The sequence below is a fragment of the Anolis carolinensis genome, chromosome 1 (assembly GCF_035594765.1).
Source record: "Anolis carolinensis isolate JA03-04 chromosome 1, rAnoCar3.1.pri, whole genome shotgun sequence".
In the NCBI taxonomy this organism is placed as follows: domain Eukaryota; kingdom Metazoa; phylum Chordata; class Lepidosauria; order Squamata; family Dactyloidae; genus Anolis; species Anolis carolinensis.
The window spans coordinates 5,004,469-5,024,978 of NC_085841.1; the positions used below are offsets into that span (position 1 = coordinate 5,004,469).

The 20,510-nt window shown below is 42.3% G+C and overlaps 1 protein-coding gene across 1 annotated transcript in view; it reads right to left on the reverse strand.

Annotated features, from left to right (window-relative positions):
• The window catches only part of ints9 (integrator complex subunit 9), a 102,379-nt gene that overhangs the window by 69,360 nt on the left and 12,509 nt on the right, over nucleotides 1–20,510 (reverse strand). The window contains exons 3-5 of the mRNA XM_003225925.4: nucleotides 14,980–15,040; nucleotides 7,355–7,417; nucleotides 1,529–1,668 (exon numbers count right to left, since the gene is read on the reverse strand). Of these exons, the coding sequence (XP_003225973.1) occupies nucleotides 1,529–1,668; nucleotides 7,355–7,417; nucleotides 14,980–15,040 (264 nt within the window). The remainder of the gene's footprint in view (nucleotides 1–1,528; nucleotides 1,669–7,354; nucleotides 7,418–14,979; nucleotides 15,041–20,510) is intronic.

Consider the following 20,510-nt stretch of genomic DNA (forward strand, 5'->3'; position numbering starts at 1 on the left):
TACCAGTGTTCACATTTGGGCATATTGAGTATTTGTGCCAAATTTGGTCCAGATCCATCATTGTTTGAGTCCACAGTGCTCTTTGGGTGTAGGTGAACTACACCTCCAAAACTCAAGGCCAATGCTCACCAAACCCTTCCAGTATTTTCTGTTGGTCATGGGAGTTCTGTGTACCAAGTTTGGTTCATTTTCATCGTTGGTAGAGTTCAGAATGCTCTTTGATTGTAGGTGAACTATAAATCCCAGCAACTACAACTCCCAACCTCACCAGTATTCAAACTTGGGTGTATTGGGTATTTGTGCCAAATTTGGTCCAGTGAATGAAAATACATCCTGCAGATCAGATATTTACATTATGATTCATAAAAAGGTAAAGGGTAAAGGTTTCCCCTGACGTTAAGTCCAGTCATGTCTGACTCTGGGGGTTGGTGCTCATCTCCATTTCTAAGCTGAAGAGCCGGCGCTGTACGTAGACACCTCCAAGGTCATGTGGCCGGCATGACTGCATGGAGCGCCGTTACCTTCCCGCCGGAGCGGTACCTATTGATCTACTCACATTGGCATGTTTTGAACTGCTAGGTTGGCAGAAGCTGGAGCTAACAGCGGACTCTCACACCGCTTCCGGGGTTTGACCCTGAGACCTTTCGGTTTGCAAGTTCAGCAGCTCAGTTCTTTAACATACTTCGCCACTGGGGCTCCTTGATTATGATTCACATCAGTAGGAAAATTGCAGTTATGAAGTAGCAAAGGAAATAATTTTATGGTTGGGGGTCACCACAACATGAGGAACTTTATTAAGGTTGAGGTTGAGAACGACTGGATTAGATGGTCAAGGCAGCTTGATCCAACTCTTTTAATGAATAATGGCAAAGACGACATGGACTGACTTATGGTTAAAGAACAAGGTTTTTGTGGATGAATGGATATGACTATTTGTTTTAAAAATTTTATATTGTATTTAATAGTTTTAATTGATTTTATGTACTGTGTAATTTTGATTTTGTGTAGGCATCGAATTACTGCCATCATTGTAAGTCGCCCTGAGTCCCTTCAGGTGAGAAGGGAGGGATATAAATGTTGGAAATAAATAAATAAATATAGCACTTTAAGCCAACTACAAGCTGAAATCCTACAGCCCAAAGTGGTGCAATTCGTCTTCCTATTCAACCATGAAGTTATCAGCTTTAAAGTTTGCAAAACAAAGACATCAGGGGGTTTCCTTTGGGTGCCCCAGAGTTGATGCGCTAGTCTTCTCTAAGCACTTAATGGGAGAGGTGAAAAATGCATGTTTGGCTGATCCACAGCAGTTGGGCAACGTGAAGTTAAAACACACAAACTCACACAGGCTGCCAAGAGTCTTCCTTGGCTCAGGTTCAATCCTGTCTTAAAAGGCTTTTGAGAACATAAGAAGCAACATTCCTCCTCTCATGTCACCCTTTCTGCTTCTTCTCTCTCCCTCTCCGGCACTTTCCTTTAGCGGAGGAAGAAAAGCGATTCAATAAAATGACGCTAAGTGGATTTTTCTCACCTGCCAATTTGTACGGTGGGCTCCGTGGCGTACACCGTTCCGGTGAATCCGGTGTGTTCTGTGATGTAGGGCAATGCCATCATGCAGTGGTAATTGGAGATCAGGATTACATCCACGGTGGACAGGTCCAGCAGTTCCATCTGAAAATTAAGAGTGAGATCATTGGGCGCTGCCTGGAAATACTTTTTTAATTTACTAGGACATTTATAACCTGACGGGCCTGCAGTCAGCCCAAGGAAGCATAGATTGTGTTGTCAAAGGCTTTCATGGCCAGAAACACTGGGTTACTCTGAGTCCGGCCACGTTCCAGGAGCATTAATAATGGTAACCAAATCCTCTAATCACTTCAGGTGTCTACAGCAGATTGTGCAGCTGTGGACAAATCTACATAGGGACCACCAAATGCAGCATTTGCCCAGACATGAATCAAAGAACTTGAAAGGCATTGCAGACTAATTCAACCAGAGAAGTCAGCTATAGCAGAGTACCTGGACACAGAAGATTATTTGAGAACACAGTCATACTGGACCACTCGGATACCCATCATGTTAGACTACACAGAGAAGCTATCGAAATCCACAAGCACGCAGACAATATCAACATTTCAACATTCAGGAAAATGAACAAAACCTGATTGCCAATATTAAAAACACCTCTTAGAAACAGGGGAAAGTTAGAAAGAACCTCAAAAGACACTATGGTGAGCATGTCTTCTTCCATGAGGCAGGTGGTTTTAAGAAACCTTGACTAAACTGAAAGGATTCTTTTGTGTTTCTTCTCTAAAGGTATCAAATCCCATTTGAGCTTGGGAAGCTACGTAGGGTCATCTCAGATTAGTAATTGGATGGTAGACAAATGCCGGGTACTGTGTGCTAGATTTCAAAAGAAGGAGCTGGCAAACTCCAGTTTCTTGTTTCTTGTTAGGAAACTGTGTGTACACTTCTCACAGCTGTTAGGATGGGAGGTGGATCACACCTTTGATTTCCTCTGTTAGCTTCTTCACTACGTAGAATTCGTCGAGACCCCTTATTACCCAGGGGAAGGAGCAATCCTACTCAGAGACCCTGTTAGCCAGCCATCGAGTTTTGGGATAGTTTGTGTAAAAATTGCTGCTTTGGGGTCTACTTCTACCACTTGCTGCAAGGTGATGCTGCAATCTGTCAGCTAAAGAGCTAGTTGACCACCTGTTGCTTCCCTTTACCATCACTAATGCTTCTCTTACAGCAGTTATATGGGCCAGTTTTCAGTACCAAATAAGTTTGCAAGACTTAAAACTGGAAGTAGTTCCTTTAACTTTAATGATTATGTAGAAGAGGGAATTTCAGCAGATGCTTCTAATCAGGAATCCCCAAACTAAGGCCCGTGGGCCGGATGCGGTCCTCCAAGGTCATTTACTTGGTCCCTGTCCTAAACTTTAGACTTAGGGTTGACCTAAGTCTACCTGGTCTTTGGAGGTCTCTTTGCTTATCTATGGTCTTATGAGATCGTCTAGATCAGGGGTCCTCAAACTTTTTAAGTGGAGGGCCGGTTCATGATCCCTCAAGCTGTTGAGGGGCCGAATTATCATTTGAAAAAAAAAAAAAGGAACAAATTCCTATGCACACTGCACATATCTTATTTGTAGTGCAAAAAAAAAACAACCCTAACAACAATTTATTTATTTATGTATTTACTACGTTTATACCCCGCCCTCTCTCACCCCGAAGGGGACTCAGCAGCTTACAAGTTGTATGTACATACAATATATTATATCATCGGCATAGCACAATATTAGCATTATATATTACTATATTGTCCTATACCACTACCGTAATATTATTAGTAATATTACATTTAATATATAATGTATAATTAGTATTATTATATTGTATAATTATTAGTATTATATTATATTATATTATATTACATTATAATATTAGTATCAATATTATATGTATACACAATATATTCAATTATTACCCTAGCACAATATTAGTAAATGAAAGAACAATACAATAAAAACAATTTTAACCAACATAAACCTAAAACATAAAATAAAACATAAAATAAAAACAATTTTAACCAACATAAACCTATCAGGATTTCAATGGGAAGTGTGGTCCTGCTTCTGGCCAATGAAATAGTCAAGTTGAGTAGGATTGTTGGTATTGTGTGCCTTCAAGTCATTTCAGACTTTGGGTGAGGCGAAGTCTAAAACTGAGGGTGGGGGCCGGGTAAATGACCTTGTAGGGCCGCATCCGGCCCCCAGGCCTTAGTTTGGGGACCCCTGGTCTAGATGGTCTTTGGAGGTCTCTTTGCTTAGCTACGGCCTTATGAGACCATCTAGATGGCTTTTGGAGGTCACTTCCTTACCTAGAGTCCTGTGAGACCATCTACATGGCCTTTGAGGGTCCCTTTCTATATCTATGCTTTTATGAGATTGTCTAGAAGGCCTTTGGGGACCCCTTTCCTTACTTATGGCCTTATGAGATCATCTAGATGGTCTTTGAGGTCCCTTTCCTTATCTATGGCCTTCTGATGGCCTTATGAGATCATCTAGATGGCCTTTGAGGTCCCTTTCCTTATCTATGGTCTTCTGATGGCCTTATGAGACCATCTAGATGGTCTTTGGAGGTCTCTTTGCTTACCTATGGTCTTATGAGATTGTCTAGATCAGGGATCCTCAAACTAAGGCCCATTGGCCAGATGCGTCCCTCCAAGGTCATTGACCTGGCCCCTGTCCTAAACTTTAGACTTAGGGTTGACCTAAGTCTGAACGACTTGAAAGCACACGACAACAACAATCTTAATTTTGGACAATTTCATCATAGTCCGGCCCCCAACAGTATGAGGGACCGTGAACCGGCCCTCCACTTAAAAAGTTTGGGGACCCCTGCTTCTGATCATGCAACCAGCTAACAATCAACATGTGTTGAATTTCCATTTTCTTTATTGTTAACTGCCATCAAGTCAACTTCCGTTTATGGTGATCCCATGAGTGAGAGACCTCTAAGTCACCCTGTCCTCTACCGTTCTACACAGGTCTTTTAGACTCATGGTTGTTGCTTCCTTCATTGAGTCTATCCACCTCAAATACAGTCTTCCTCTTTTTCTACTGCCTTCTGCCTCATCAAGCATCATTGTCTTTTCCTTTGAGTCTTGTCTTCTCATGATATGGCCAAAGTACAACAGACTCAGTGGAGTCATACTTGTATCCCGCCCTTCTCACCCCAAAGGGGACTCAAAGCGGTCTCACAATCGGCAGCAAATTGATGCCCAACATACAATTCCAAAAATAACAATTATAGTTTAAACCAAACATTACACATAAATTAATTAAAACAACAGTTAAAATCACACAAGTTCCATACACAAGTTTCTACATAAGTATTAAAGCAATACTTATGCTTTGAATGTAATTCTCCTGCTTCTTGGCAGGGAGTTGGATTGGATGGCCCGTGAGGTCTCTTCCAACACTATGGTTCTATGATTCTAATAAGAGCCCTCTTCAATTTTCACTCTGTGAACCCAAAGTCCAGTAAAGGGACAGTGTGTCACTTGTATTAGTTGCCGAGAACATGATCTGGAGATTGCAGATACCTTCATGTCCCTATGGTGGCCTTCTCATGAGGAAATGGAGCAGATGGAGTAAGGTCATTTTATGCTGCTCAAGGAACTAAAACATGAACCTATGGATCCAAATTACAACATATTCCACCTAAACTTTATTTTAAAAAAACCCTTCTTCACTGTAAGACCTGTTTGATAGATGAATGGACTGACAGGTGGCCATCCAGTCCCAGCTTAACAGCCTCCAGAGACGACTACCTGCCAGAGGGAGTCTGTTACATCAGGCCCCATCTGGAATTTCCTCCTCATATCTTGCAATTTGGACCCCCGTTTGAATATTGCCCCCTGAAGCTGCCTTCCTCAACATTTTAAGATCTGACAGGTCAAAAAAGACTTTTATATCCTGTTACGGGAATTATAATTAGAAATATTTACTGGCAAGGCTATAACCTTGGTGAGGTCAGTCTCGAAACTTCAGCAGAAGACTTAACCACTAACTCAGTTACTATGGAGCAGGTAATGGGATTAGTCTTGAAATGGACAAATTATCTGCTCACAAAGCTCAGCCCATCGATTTGAACACAAAAGCAGAGAGGGCGATGTGAAAACCTTATGACGCTCAATGACCACTCCTGATGTCAAAATATTCCTTTGATTTGTAGAGTTCGCATGCAGAACAAAGGTCGTGCTGAATTTGGTAAACAAACCTAAAAAAAGTGACATGGCGAAAAATGGTGAAGAGCACTGGGACCATAATAGTATAATCTTTTCCAAAATGCTTTGGATGGGTTGTTATTTAAAAAACAATTCACTAACACTCTTTTACACTCCTGGTCTGTGACTGTAATAATAAAATTCATTCATTCAATTTGTTTGTCCTCATCCAGTCCATTACTGATAACAAATATTAGTTTAGGATCAGGGCAACCTTGTTGGCTTAGGGCAAAGATCTTATTTTCAGGGAATGTCTTATTTTTCCATGAAGAAGAATTCACATTTATTGTTGAACCAAAAAATGAACTTTTATTATATACTGTACAGTAGTTGTCATCACCAACCAGCATAACCAGACAAACTGTGAATCCTATCAAGAATATCTTGTTACTACCATTATTTCCATGTACAACACTCTATGGTATGTACATTTACCAATCCTGCATGCTCTGGTGTTCTGTTTGGTGTGCATACTTCCAAACAAAAACTTTGCTAGGTCTTACTTTTGGGGGAGGCCTTAAATTTGGCAATTCAGCAAAATCTCTAAGGTAAAGGTAAAGGTTTTCCCCTGACGTTAAGTCCAGTCGTGACCGACTCTGGGGGTTGGTGCTCATCTCCATTTCTAAGCCGAAGAGCTGGCGTTGTCCGTAGACATCTCCAAGGTCATATGACCGGCATGACTGCATGGAGCGCCGTTACCTTCCCACCGGAGCGGTACCTATTGATCTACTCACATTTGCATGTTTTCGAACTGCTAGGTTGGCAGGAGCTGGAGCTAACAGCAGCCGCTCCCGCCGCTCCCGGGGCTTGAACCTGGGACCTTTTGGTCTGCAGCTCAATGCTTTAATGCACTTTGCCACCGGGGCAAAATCTCTACTAGGTCTTATTTTCAGAGGATGTCTTATTTTTGGGAAAACAGGGTAGCACCACACCCCTAAAATTAGGAGATACTCAGGATTGAATCTGGACTCTCTGTTGCCTTGCCCTGCCCCATAGCTCTAGGAAAGGACAACATTCAGCCTCGGCACCACCCTTGGCACCATAATGTGATCGTTCCACCTTGCAAGACTGTCAATGTGAATGCTGCTACAGAATTACATGCAAAGGAGTCTAAGCCCTGTTGAAAAAATACTATATAAAATGCTATAACCATTTGGTTTTGATGCAAGCAGATCCCTTAAGCTGTTATTTCTCTCTTATGAGGCTTGAAATGAAATAAAAGGTTCCCCCTCAAGAAGAAAGTTACTGTCTTCAGTTCTTGCTTCTCTTAAATGGAAACAGGAGCCCTAAGTGGCTTGAGAAATGGATCGGAAAGTCATCCGACGACGCTATTATTTCAATAAGAGCCCCTGGTATCCTCCTGTGAAATGTTAATTTTCTCTCAAGCGAGACAGATGGCCCGGGACTCAGATGACTGCAAGTCCCCTCCAAGGGAAAGGTATCTTGGAGAGCAGCGCAACAAAACCCCTCCTGTATCACATTACAGTGCCAGCTGGATGCTGGGGGTACTAGCGCTTGTTATGAGCAGAACTACCTGGCATTATGATTTGCAGGAAAACTCACCTCTGGCAGGCAAAACTCGGGAACAGAATCCACAAAGGCTCGTCCGGAGCAGTCCTTCAGTTCCTGAAAAAAATGGAAAGTTAAGTGCATTGCCCTTCGACATTTCAGCGATGAAAACTGGGACAAGTCTGGCTGAGCAACATCAGAGTGTGGTCAAGGTAGCAAACACAAATGTCAATAGGTTTCATGGCTGAGCAGGGATTTGAACTCTTGCCTCCAGAATCCTTAAGCACACCAGCACTCGGGCTTTCATTTTCTTAAAATACAGAAAACTTTGCCCTTTGGACACTTCTTCTTAAAAAAGGACGTGGGCTCAGTTCTCAAGAAATCTTTGCCTTTTTGCCAACTTAGAACAAAGGAGCAATTACATTTAATGGCAGAAGGGTTTTCACCTCATCAAGAGAAGTTAAAAGGTGAAAGACGGACAAGCACAGTGAATTTCAATGCCTCCTTTGGACTCAGACAAGCGTATTCAAATGCGGCAAGTGGAGGAGCGCCCGCCATACACGACAAAGGGTCCACCTCTGACCCCAGGTTCCTGTCTTGCAGCCGGCCTCCCGGTCAACGCATTTGTCATTCTAAGAAGGCACAACAGTCAATGCTGGAGAGTGAGGAAAAAGTGCATTGGGACCTCCAATTAGACCTGCCAGCTACAAGCAATCCATAGGAAGGGCTTGGCACATTCTCCGGGACTACAAAGTCCAATTCTCCAATCAGCAGGTGGCCCATCTGGGAATATTCTGCCATTGGCATGCCTGGATTTCACCGACAGCTCCAGCTCGCACATTTTCTAGGTGTTGGTCTCCCCTCCAAAATGGAGAGACCCTGTCCCCTTTTTAAAAAACACTAGGGCTACAAAAGGATTCGAGTGGTGGGTGATTTCAGGACAGGCCAAAAGCAACACAAAACTGCAGAACTCGCTGCTATAAGGTGCAGGATTGGAATGGAAAGGGGTGTAGACAAAGTCAGCTGGCCTGCTAGACCGGATGATAAAACACAATGCTCAGGTTGAGAGGCACTACAATGGGCAAGAAACATGCGTGAGAGAATGCTTGATTGGCAGTATTGCACAGGTTGCTTGATGAGATCCAGTAGATTAAGAACTTCATCAGATGATCTTCGGGCTTAGGAAACAGAGTCCTATGGGAGTCCCATATAGGCCATCACATGATGTAAGGGCACATTTGGTGGGATTCTGTGGTGCTCCCTATCCTAAACGCATGGAAAACCGAGTCCAAAGACCGTCTTCAGTAGTGGGAGAAACTGGAGAAAGCATGGAGAAGACAAGGGAAATGCAAAGAAAGGACGTGGGATGGCTGGCCATCCCAGAAGATGGGGAAAGCCGGAAGGGAGCAGGAAAAGCCGAAAGAATGGGGAAAGAATGGAGCCTCTAGATTACAACACAGTGCATCATGATTCCTTTGGCCCTCAAACGTTGGCTCCTGGCAACTGACTTCTAGTTTCCTGCTGCTGCTAGAACTGTAGAAGTAGGTGATGGAAGGTAAGAGAAATGGTTGCATGCCCACATATGTGCATAACAGGTGGCCCTGTGGAATACACTCAGGACCTCCTCCCCAACTATGGAACTCGTATCTCTAGTTTCATTTTCTCATCTTCAGGGAATTACGGTATCTTTAGGACTTTGTTAGGTCCTCCAGACAATTCTAAGATCTGTTTTCTCCAGATGTTCCCACAGAGTTGCATTAGAGGACTTAACAAATTCCTAGGAATCTCTATAATATACTGGGACCAGAGGTCAGGTCATTTAATGATGTTGTGTCATATCTGCAGCCGGGAATATAGCCCCGCAGGATTCTTATGATACACACACTAACATAGGTACAGTCTTATGCCAATGACAAAAACTGTGCTGTGTTATACCAATGCCAAAAAGGTTTTAGTTGCAGCAAATAAAACACTCACTATGGAAAACAAATGCATGACAAATACACCTCATTTTGTTGATTTGCATACATTAAATCAACTGCACAACCCAGATTGCTTGAAGAGTCTGGTTTGTATGTTTTCTCTCTCATAGCCATTCATTCCAGGTGTCCACTCTTGAGTGTTTATTACAGTTCCCATGATTTGAGCCATGGCAGCTCAGGTGGTGTCAAACTGCAATAATCTTGCAGTGTAGATGCACCCTATGGTTCTATAAAATGAAGTGGTCTAAGAGGGAAATGAAGTCTGAGTTCTCAGAAAGCTAAGATGACTAAAGTGAGGCGCTTGTACTATGGCAGTACATTAAATCAACTGCACAACCCAGATTGCTTTAAGAGTCTGGTTTGTATGTTCTCTCTCTCATAGTCATTAATCTCCAGGTGTCCACTCTGAGTGTTTCCGTTTATTTTGAGGTGGCCCGTCCTGCTAACAGTCCTGTTGCTTTAGCAGTAGGAAACCAAGCGAGATCCCACAGTGTTCAATGCATCAACAAAATATCCAGACAGGTTTCTTTGCAACAGATGAAGATAGCAGGAGGCAAGAGAGATCAGGGTTCCCTGGCGGGATCAGCAGGGCTGTGAGAAGAGCCTGCTATTGATTATTAGACATATCTTAAGTGTGTCCTGGCATGTCCCCTTCGCAGCTCTGCGGGGATGCTCTCTGGGAGGCACCACCTCTACGTCAAGTTGAAACCACAATGATGCCTGAGACTAAACATATGAAACAGATGAGTCTGACCCAGTTTTGCCAACTCTGGTGACAGCAGCAATTCTCCAGGGCTTCCAGCTAGATTTTCCTCCTAGCTTCAGTTGGATTTAATCTCTATCCCTTTATGGTCTCCCACCCAAATATTACATATTAATTTATTTGCTTTGTTTTCCACTTTCTCCTTGCACTGGCTCCATGACAGAGGTTTATTACTCAGAACGAGTCTGTCTTAGCTTCTGAAATTAGATGAGGATAGATGTGTATTGTCATTTTTTGGGTTTTTTAAAAAAAGAAATAATGTTTATTTATTTCGTGTGAGTGCGATTACAGCAAAAGTGGGAGAACAAATACGTGGAGACAGAGAGAGAGAGAAGGAAAAAGAGAGAAATATATATATATAAATATAAAAAGAAAAAGAAAAATAGAAGGTGCCATCTGTGCTTCGAAGATGCTTCTTTCATTTTCCTTTAAATATTCTGTCAGTTTCTCTAACCTCTTTCCTGTTCATTCTCTCCTATATATGACAGATCTATTGTAAGATCCATTTTTCTTTATCTCAAAAATTTTATAATTTTTGTCCAGTCAGTTTTATTTTTCACTTCTCTTATTTTTTGTGTCAAGATGTCCATTTGAATAATATCTACTATTTTGATTAGCCAATCTTCCATGTTTAGGGTTTCTTTTCTTTTCCAGACTTTTGCTAGGATCAGTCTGGCCGCAGTACTAATGTAGAATAATATTTTATCTTCCTTTTTGTTTAGTGTTGGATTTGTAAATCCTAATAGGTATGTTTCTGGTTTTAATTTGAATTTGGTTTCTATCATTTCTTGTGTCATTTGGTGGATTATCTTCCAGAATTTTTTAATTTTCTCACATTGGTGAAAGAAGATTCCTGCTTTTTTCTCGCATTTCCAGCATAGTTTTGAGTTCATTTTATTGAATTGTGCTAATCTGCCTGGATTATAATACCAGCGGAACTGCATCTTGTACCAATTTTCTTTTATGTCAGTTGCCGCAGTGTATTTTATTTTTATTTTCCAAATCTCTTCCCAATGGTCCTAATTTAAATTGTGACCTACATCTTTTGCCCATTTGATCATACATTCCTTAATTTGTTCCTTTTCTGTTGCCCACATTATAAATTGTTGGTAAAGTATTGTCATTGTTGAGTGCTTTCAAGTCTTTTTGGGCCGATTGTGACCTTAATGCAATCCTATTACAGGAGGGTTTTTTTTAAGGCAAGCTTTGTTCAGATGGGTTTCCTTTATCTTCCTCTGGGACTTGCCCATAGTCTCCTAATGTGTTTCCATGGCCAAGCAGCGATTTGACTCCTGGTTTCCCACAATTCTAGTCCAGCATTCAAATCACTAGACCAAACTGTCTCATTAAGACATTGTTTTCACACTGGGAGACTTCAGCAGGGGTCCATTTCTTCTACCGTCTTCTCTGACCAAACTGTAGGAGCAATTGTGAGGGATAGCTAGTGCACTTGGAGAACAGAATGACCCTAATAGACCAGGAAACTGAACTGAAATTAATAACATTTTGCACAAATACAAAAACCTGCATTTAGGCTACAAAACCCAAATACAGAGAGTTATAGAATGGGGGGGGGGGGATACATGGCTCTGCCGTAATTTATGTGGAAAGGGGCCTTATTTATTTTTATTTTATTTCCAGAATTTATACCCCGCCCTTCTCACCCGAGGGAACTCAGGGCGGCTTACACAGTTGGCAACATTTAATGCCAAGAACATAATAATAAAACAAAAACAGTACATATAATCAATTAAAACTATAAAAATACATCATTAAAATACATTATAAAAATTAAAACATATGTAAATTAGATCCATTTGTCTAAAAACCTCATGCTTCAGCCTTCAATCGGACCATGTCGACGTTATCATATTACTCGTTAAAAGCTTGTGCACACAGCCATGTTTTCACAGCCTTTCTGAAACCCAGAAGAGTTGGGGCTTGTCGGATATTTGTGGGGAGGGTGTTCCACAGCCGGGGAGCCACCACCGAGAAGGCCCTGTCCCTCGTTCCCACCAGCCGCGCCTGCGAGGCAGGTGGGACCGAGAGCAGGGCCTCTCCAGATGATCTTAGGGATCTAGCTGGCTCATATGAGGAGATACGTTCGGATAAGTAAATTGGGCCAGAACCATTTAGGGCTTTATAGGTCAAGACCAGCACTTTGAATTGGGCTCGGTAGCATATCGGCAGCCAGTGGAGCTGGCTTAGCAGGGGGGTGGTACGCTCCCTGTATGCCGCCCCAGTTATTAATCTGGCTGCCGCCCGTTGTACTAGTTGGAGCTTCCGGGCCGTCTTCAAAGGCAACCCCACGTAGAGAGCGTTGCAGTAATCCAAACGAGCTGTAACCAGAGCATGGACCACCGTGGCCAAGTCAGACCTCCCAAGGAACGGGCGCAGCTGGCACACAAGTCTCAGTTGCGCGAATGCTCCCCTGGCCACCGCCGAGACCTGGGGCTCCAGGCTCAGCGATGAGTCCAGGAGAACACCCAGACTGTGAACCTGTGTCTTCAGGGGGAGTGCGACCCCGTCCAACACAGGCTGTAACCCTATTCCCTCTTCAGCCTTACGACTGACCAGGAGGACCTCTGTCTTGGGGTTATTGTTATTGTTATTGTTGATGATAAACTGAACAAGAGGCAGACGTGTGAAGTAGCAAAAAAAAAAAGGAATGGAGAAAAAAATATAGCAAGAAACTTGAAGGAGCTGGACATGTCCAGAAGAGAGGAAGGAAGGATGATATGATCCCACTCCTTAAACTCCTCATACCTCAACTGCTCCTGTAAAAAAGTGTGTTCAGGCCTGTTCTCTGATGTCTCAAAGACAGAATTAGGTCAAATGGTCTGAAGTTACAGAAGGGTAGATTTAGAATGAATATTAGAAAGAACTTCTCAATTGTGATAGCACTTCAGCAATGGAACTAATTGCCTAGAGAACGTAGGATCTTTGCAAAAGTAGATTTTTTTAAAAAAAAAAACCAATATATTGTTGAAGGCCTTCATGGCCAGAATCACTAAAGTGCTGTGTGGCTTCCGAGCTGTATGGCCATGTTCTAGCAGCATTTTCTCTTGATGTTCTGCCTGCATCTCTAGCTGGATCTTATGATAGAAAAGCAAGTGGAGTATATATACCTGTGGAATGTCCAGGGTGGGAGAAAAAAACTATTTAACAATTCAAAGGGAACAAAGGCCAGGCTACTTCTATGCAGATGCCCTCACTAATTGACTATACTATCCCAAGAGTATTTTTGTTGTTTATTTGTTCAGTCGCTTCCGACTCTTCATGACCTCATGGACCAGTCCACGCCAGAGCTTCTTGTCGGCCGTGGCCATCCGCAGCTCCTTCAGGGTCAAGCCAGTCATTTCAAGGATACCATCCATCCACCTTGCCCTGGGTCGGCCTCTCTTCCTTTTCCTTCCATTTTCCCCAGCATCACTGACTTCTCCAAGCTTTCCTGTCTTCTCATGATGTGGCCAAAATTTCAGCTTTGCCTCTAATATCCTTCCCTACAGTGAGCAGCCACTGGGCATTATTTCATGGAGGATGGACTGGTTGGATCTTCTTGCGGTTCAAGGCACTCTCCAGATTTTCCTTCAACACCACAGTTCAAAAGCGTCTCTCTTCCTTCGCTCAGCCTTCCTTATGGTCCAGTTCTCACATCAATAGGTTACTACAGGGAATACCATCGCTTTAACTATGCAGACCTTCGTTGCCAGTGTGATGTCTCTGCTCTTCACTATTTTATCGAGGTTGGTCCTTGCTCTCCTACCAAGAAGTAAACATCTTCTGATTTCCTGGCTGCAGTCTGTGTCCGCAGTCATCTTTGCACCTAGAAATATAAAGTCTGTCACTGCCTCCACGTTTTCTCCCTCTATTTGCCAGTTATCAACCAGTCTGGTTGCCATCATCTTGGTTTTCTTGATGTTTCACTGCAGCCTGGGTTTTGCACTTTCTTCTTTATTTCCCCTTGGTGAGAAGGCTCCTCAGCTCCTCCTCACATTCAGCCATCAGAGTGGTATCATCTGCATATCTAAGGTTGTTAATGTTTCTTCCAGCAATTTTAACTCCAGCCTTGGATTCCTCAAGCCCCGCATGTCTCATGATGTGTTCTCAAAGGTTACTCACATGCTAATGGTTGGATTCCATTCAACACATACAAATCTAGCTTACTAATTGCACCCTTTCCACTTGTTCAACAGGCAATGGTTCTTTTCTCTCACCCTGGACATTCCATAGGTATATATACTCCACTTCAGATCCTCTGAAGATGCCAGCCACAGATGCAGGAGAAACGTCAGGAGAAAATGCTGCTAGAACTTGGCCAGACAGACTGGAAACCACACAACATCTCCACACAAAAAACCATCTTTTTAACCCGAGAAAGGGGCTTTGTAGGAATCTCTCTGTCTTCCAGCACAATTCTATGATCAACTTTGGCCAGAAGTTGATCACAGAATCTCACTAGAGGACTTCCAAATGCCTGGAGATGTTTTCTATCTAGGAACACACATCTAGTTTCTCCAACATGACTTTATGTCAAATTCTGGCAGAAGTTGATGACGGAGTTGCATTGGATGGTTTAGAGACCCCAAGGGAGAACATATCAATCTAATTTACATTAGTTAAACTTGGAAACGTGGAGGGCCAACTGTACTTCCTCTAATAGGCTTTTCATCGGTTGCAAAGAGCAGAATGCCCTGCCAGCTGTCAGCTTCAAAACCACTGCCTCTGAGACTTTTTATTGCAAAAACAAGAGCTGACAGAAGTCATTTCAAGATACATTTGACATCTACCATTCAAGCGATTTGATCTGAGAATGCAATTAATTTTGGCAACAAACTTGTTGATTCCTTTGGTTAAATAAAATTTGCTTGGCCTCAATTTGGTCGGCTAATGAGCTAGTTTCACTGGGAAGCGCAGCCCCATCGGTCCATTACCTTATCCAGGAAAGTGCTTCCGTCCTTTAAGACCCAGCCGGGGAGTTTGGAGAGCCTTGCGCTGCAGGAATGAAATAATAATAATAATTAAAAAGCAGTGTTAATGGATTTTTATGATGAAATCAGCACATGTTTTAAGAGAACTGGGTGTAAATCATCAATGCTATGTATGTTTTGCAAAGGGAGATCCAAGTTGAAAATCATAGTGTTGAAAGATACCCCTAGGGTATCCGATCCAACCCCGTTACCATAAAGGAATATACTGTCGCACCTCAGGTTAGCTTCACCTTGCTATATACACCAAACTGCACACAGGTTGTAGTCTTCTTAGTTTATTAGAAAATAGAGGATAAAAGGTTCTTTAAAAGCAAAAGTAAAGTTCCAAAAAATGGTTACAAAATAAAGCCACAGAGAATAAATCCAGAAATCACAAGGAATAAACAAGGTCCCAATAGAGCATGACAAAGTCCCAAGAACATGAACACAAAAGCTGCAAGATAATCCAGGAAAACAAGAGCTTGCTTTTTGGTTGAACGAAAGCTGCTTTGACAAATGTTTGTCTCCAAACACATTGTTTTAATACACTTTGCAAAGCATGAAAGCATTTCTTTGGCCTCTAGCCTCCCTCTTGTTTGCAATTCTCACACTACTCTGAACCCTGAATTCCAAATGGTCAGCTCGATCTAAAGAACCTGATTCGTCAAGGTCAGCCTGCTCATTAGTTTGCTGAGCCTCATTATCAGACTGAGAACTGTCCTCCTTTTCCAAGTCCATTTGCACCTGGCTAGCTTCAGTATCAACAACATCATTCCTTGTGCTGGGAAAATGAACTGGCACTCCCTGTTCCTCATCTTCTACAACAGGGACATTTTGAACCTGATTGTGAACCTGAATCCCATCATCTTCACCAGAGTCAATCTGAGGTTCCAGTTGAGTCACAACATATACTATTTATTTATTTATTTATTTATTTATTTCCAACATTATATCCCGCCCTTCTCACCCGAAAGGACTCAGGGTGGTAATAATTCAATGTCGATACATAAATAAACATAACAGTAAACAAAATCCAATACAATTAATACAATATAAAAATATAAAAACATATTAAAATCCATTCATCTGATATCCTCATGCTTTAGCCATAAATCAGTCCAGGTCGTCTTTATCATATATATTATCATATATACTATCAAAGCCCTCCCAACAGACAGCCATCAAAACTCATTTTCAAAACCTTCACCACACTCCAAGACAGCATATTCCATGTTAAATAACTCTTAAATAAGCAGCTCTTTTATGCTGCTTTTGGACTATCAGAAAGGGAGGAATAACAATGACAGTTTGTCTGTATCGTACTCATTCTCCGACTAGCCTACCTTGTAGGGTTGCTGTCTTGTTCTCTGGAATGGCGCAGGCGGGAGAGCAAGCCAGTTGCAATTAACTGCAATGAATCACGCTGACCAGGAGGTCATGTGTTCGAGGCCCGCTCGGAGCCTATATTTGTCTTGTCTTTGTTCTGTATTAAAAGGCATTGAATGTTTGCCTATATGTGTAATGTGATCCACCCTGAGTCCCCTTCGGGGTGAGAAGGGCGGAATATAAATGCTGTAAATAAATAAATAAAATTAATTAATTAATCTAACCTGTTCTATGCTACCTTGCATTTCCTTGGGATAGGATACCAATGGGATAGAAACGAATATTTTTAAAATGAGAGGCAGGTGTTTGCTCTGGAACTCTCTGTGCCTTGTTCATGAGCACAAGATGTTCCCTCTTGAAGATGCAAATGCAAAGGAGCGAGCGGCAGAGAGCAGCCCCAGACCGTCGTTGGTATTTAGGCTCTTTACCAGAAGCCATGCAAATAAAACAATCCGTGCTGATGAGCTCCTGACATTGCAATGAAGTGAGAGATGAATCGTGTACGGTTCAAACCGCCACATAAATAAGACACAGAGATGTGTCTCTCCGCCAGACAAGAAAGGTTAACTGCCTCCCTTCCACTGAATCTCAGCCTCTTCCGTCGCGCGACGGCTGCAGGAAAGGAAATTTTTACTGATCCACCTGTTTCCCAGAATGGCAAGCTCCTTTGAAGGTGGAGATGAAGCCGCAATCCTTTGGGAATTCAACATCTGAGCCCACCTTTCAACAAATCCGCCTTACGTTTTTATCATAATTCACAACCAGATAGATTACAACTGTTTTGGGAGAGGAGAGGACAGAGAAGTCCAACATGGAGTCTGGAGAAAATTGGCCTTTCTTTTCTTTTTAAACAAGGTAAGGTTTCTGTTTTTCAAACAGCAATCACACCCAAAGAATCACATTCTCTGCAAACTGCCAAACCATTGACAGCAGACTCTGATATACAGCAGAGTCTTGCTTATCCAACATAAATGGGCTGGCAGAACATTGGATAAGCGAAAATGCTGGATAATAAGGAAGGATTAAGGAAAAGCCTATTAAACATCAAATTACTTTATGATTTTACAAATTAAGCACCAAAACATCATATTTTACAACAAACTGACAGAAAAAGCAGCTCAATACACGGTAATGTTATGTAGTAATTACTGTATTTACAAATTTATTTACAATGTATTGAAAACATTGACTACTAAAAGGCAGACTGCATTGGATCAAACAGAATGTTGGATAAGGTTGGATAAGTGAGACTCTACTGTATCATAATCGACAGAGCAATGAAAAAGGTGCAATCCAATGCTGAAACATCATCCAATTAGGAGTATGATACCTTTACAAATCCAACCAAGGAAAGCATGGATTTTATCAACAGGAATTGTGGAGGAGGAACAGCAAATTGCATGAAGATATACTATTGTACATATACAACCACGTAAGAACCACCTCATGGCATTGGGGCGAGAATTGTGGGGCCACCCAGGCTTCAGGCAGCATTGATTCTGTGAGGTCTCTCTCTCAATATGCAGAGGAAAACTGAAGGTAAAGAATAAGCAGGCTGCAAGGCAGGCGAGAGGCAACAAGTGCGGCAGGCAGAGCAGCAGCTGCAGCCGCTAAGAAGGACTCGCTGCAATGAACACCCAGGCAGGGCCGGCCCTAGGTAATTTTCAAGTGTAGGCGAAAAGAATTTTGGCGCCACCCCCCCTCCCCCAATCATTGAAAAATAAAAGCGTTGGATAAGCGAAAATGCTGGATAATAAGGAAGGATTAAGGAAAAGCCTATTAAACATCAAATTACATTATGATTTTACAAATTAAGCACTAAAACATGTTTTATAAAAAAATCAACATAAAAAGCAGTTCAATACATTGTAATGTTATGTAGGAACTACTGTATTTGAGAATTTAGCACCAAACATAGAACAGGGATATAGGGCAGTGTGGACTCAGTTAACCCAGTTCAAAGCAGATATTGTGTGATTTTCTGCCTTGATCTTCTGGATTATATGGCTGTGTGGAAAAGCCCTGAGGGTCCTTCCACACAGCCATATAACCCAGAACACCTGTTTCGGGAGGCTTTTGAGTTCTGTTGCTGATGTTTAAAAGGTGCTTTTAGGATGTTTTAAAGATTTTTTTTAAATGATGTTTTTAAAATGTTTTTTAAATTGTTGATTTTAGCCGGTTCTTGTAAGCCGCTCCGAGCCCTAGGGGAGTGGCGGCATATAAGTTTGAAAAATAAATAAATAAATAAATAAATATAAATATCAAGGAAAATAATCCACATTATCTGCTTTGAACTGGATTACATGGCAGTGTGGACTCAGATAACCCAGTTCAAAGCAGATATTGTGGCCCCGTCCTCTGCCACCACGTTTCTCTCCCTTCCCTTCCCTTTCCCTCCCCAGCACTCACCCCTCGTTGGGCTTTACCTCAAGTTGGTTGAAACTCACGTGAAAACTCCTCCAAGTCTGAAAAGATGCTCTGCTGCTTCTTCTCTTCTCCCAGCAGCGGGGAAGGAAAGGGAAGACAGCCCGAAGGAAGGAAGGAGGAGGGAAGCGGCATTTCTCTCGCCAAAGCCCCAAACTCCTTCCTCGCTCAAGGAAGGGTTTTGGGGTTTGGTCAGGAGGAGGGAAGAAGCCTCCCACGCCAACCGGAAAGCGGAGGAGGCAGGGTGGTAGTGGTGGCGGCGGCGCCATCCTCCCAGGGGCCTCAACTGCGCCCCTGGACGATGGCGCCACAGGCAAGTGCCTACTTTGCATCTCGGTTGAACCGCCTCTGCACCCAGAGCTGCTCAGTGAGCACCACTTGGAATAACAGGAGCAAAGCAAACAGTTTTGTGCTGCTTTCACTTTCATTTCACTGCTTCATCCGTGCGGGGAGGGGTCTGCCATACTGTGCGATACAAATGAACGGTACAATACAAAAGCACAAATGAAACAGATGAAAAAAAGTTTGGGCCCTACTCTACTACATAGAGTCACTTATCCATCATAAATGGCCGGCAGAAAGTTGGATAAGCGAGAATATTGGATAATAAGGAGGGATTAAGGAAAAGCCTATTATGATTTTACAAATTAAACACCAAAATCAACAGAAAAAGCTGTTCAATACATGGTAATGTTATGTAGCAATTACTGTATTTACGTATTTAGCACCAAAACACCACAATGTACTGAAAACATTGACTAGAAGAACATTGACTACTAACAAATTGACTACAAATAAATATAAATTGCATAAAATGAACTAACAGCAACAACATTATTGGAAGTTAAATGCGTTAAAAGTTCAGTCCTTGCTGCCTAGAGAAACAGCTGTGGATGCAGGTGGGAGGCAGACTGCGCTGGATAATCCAGAACATTGGATAAGTGAAAGTTGGATAAGCAAGACTCTACTGTATTTAAGTCTATTTCAAGTACACAAGATGGACATAGAGGTTTTTAGGTTTGAAACAACTTTTTCAAATCTGGCAATGAACTTCCAGCTACTATACTTCCAGTTTTAAAAAGAGGGCAGGTACAACCCAGGTAGGTCTAAGCACAGACTGCCCTCCATGTTTGTTGTTTTGACTTTTGCGAGTTTGATTATTCACAGATTGAGACTATTTACAAACTCTCAGACCAGGAAAATAACAACAACAACAACAACAACTTTATTTTTGTATCCCGCCTTATGTCCCGAAAGGGACTCGGGGCGGCTCACATGGGGACCAACCCAACAACAATAAAATACAATAATATAAAATACATAACAATCACAACAAATTAATATATTAAACTCTACAACACAGCTTCAAAGAAGAAAAGCATGGCCAGTGAAGAGAGACGATATCATGGCACTTCAATCCTCAATCTTGGAGGAGGAGAATTGGGCAATGTATTAGGAGAACTAATCGCAAATGTCTGTGATAAGGTGCAGAAGACTAGGATGGAAGGACAGGTTAGGGTCCTGTTCATCTCAGTCAAAGGTGGCTTAAAAACCAGGTTTTCAAAGCTTTTCTGAATGATGCCAATGTAGTGGCCAATCTAATTTCTCTCGGGAGAGAGAGTTCCAGAGCCGGGGGGCCACGATCGAAGAGGCCTCCTCTCTCGTCCCCACCAATTGGGTTTGAG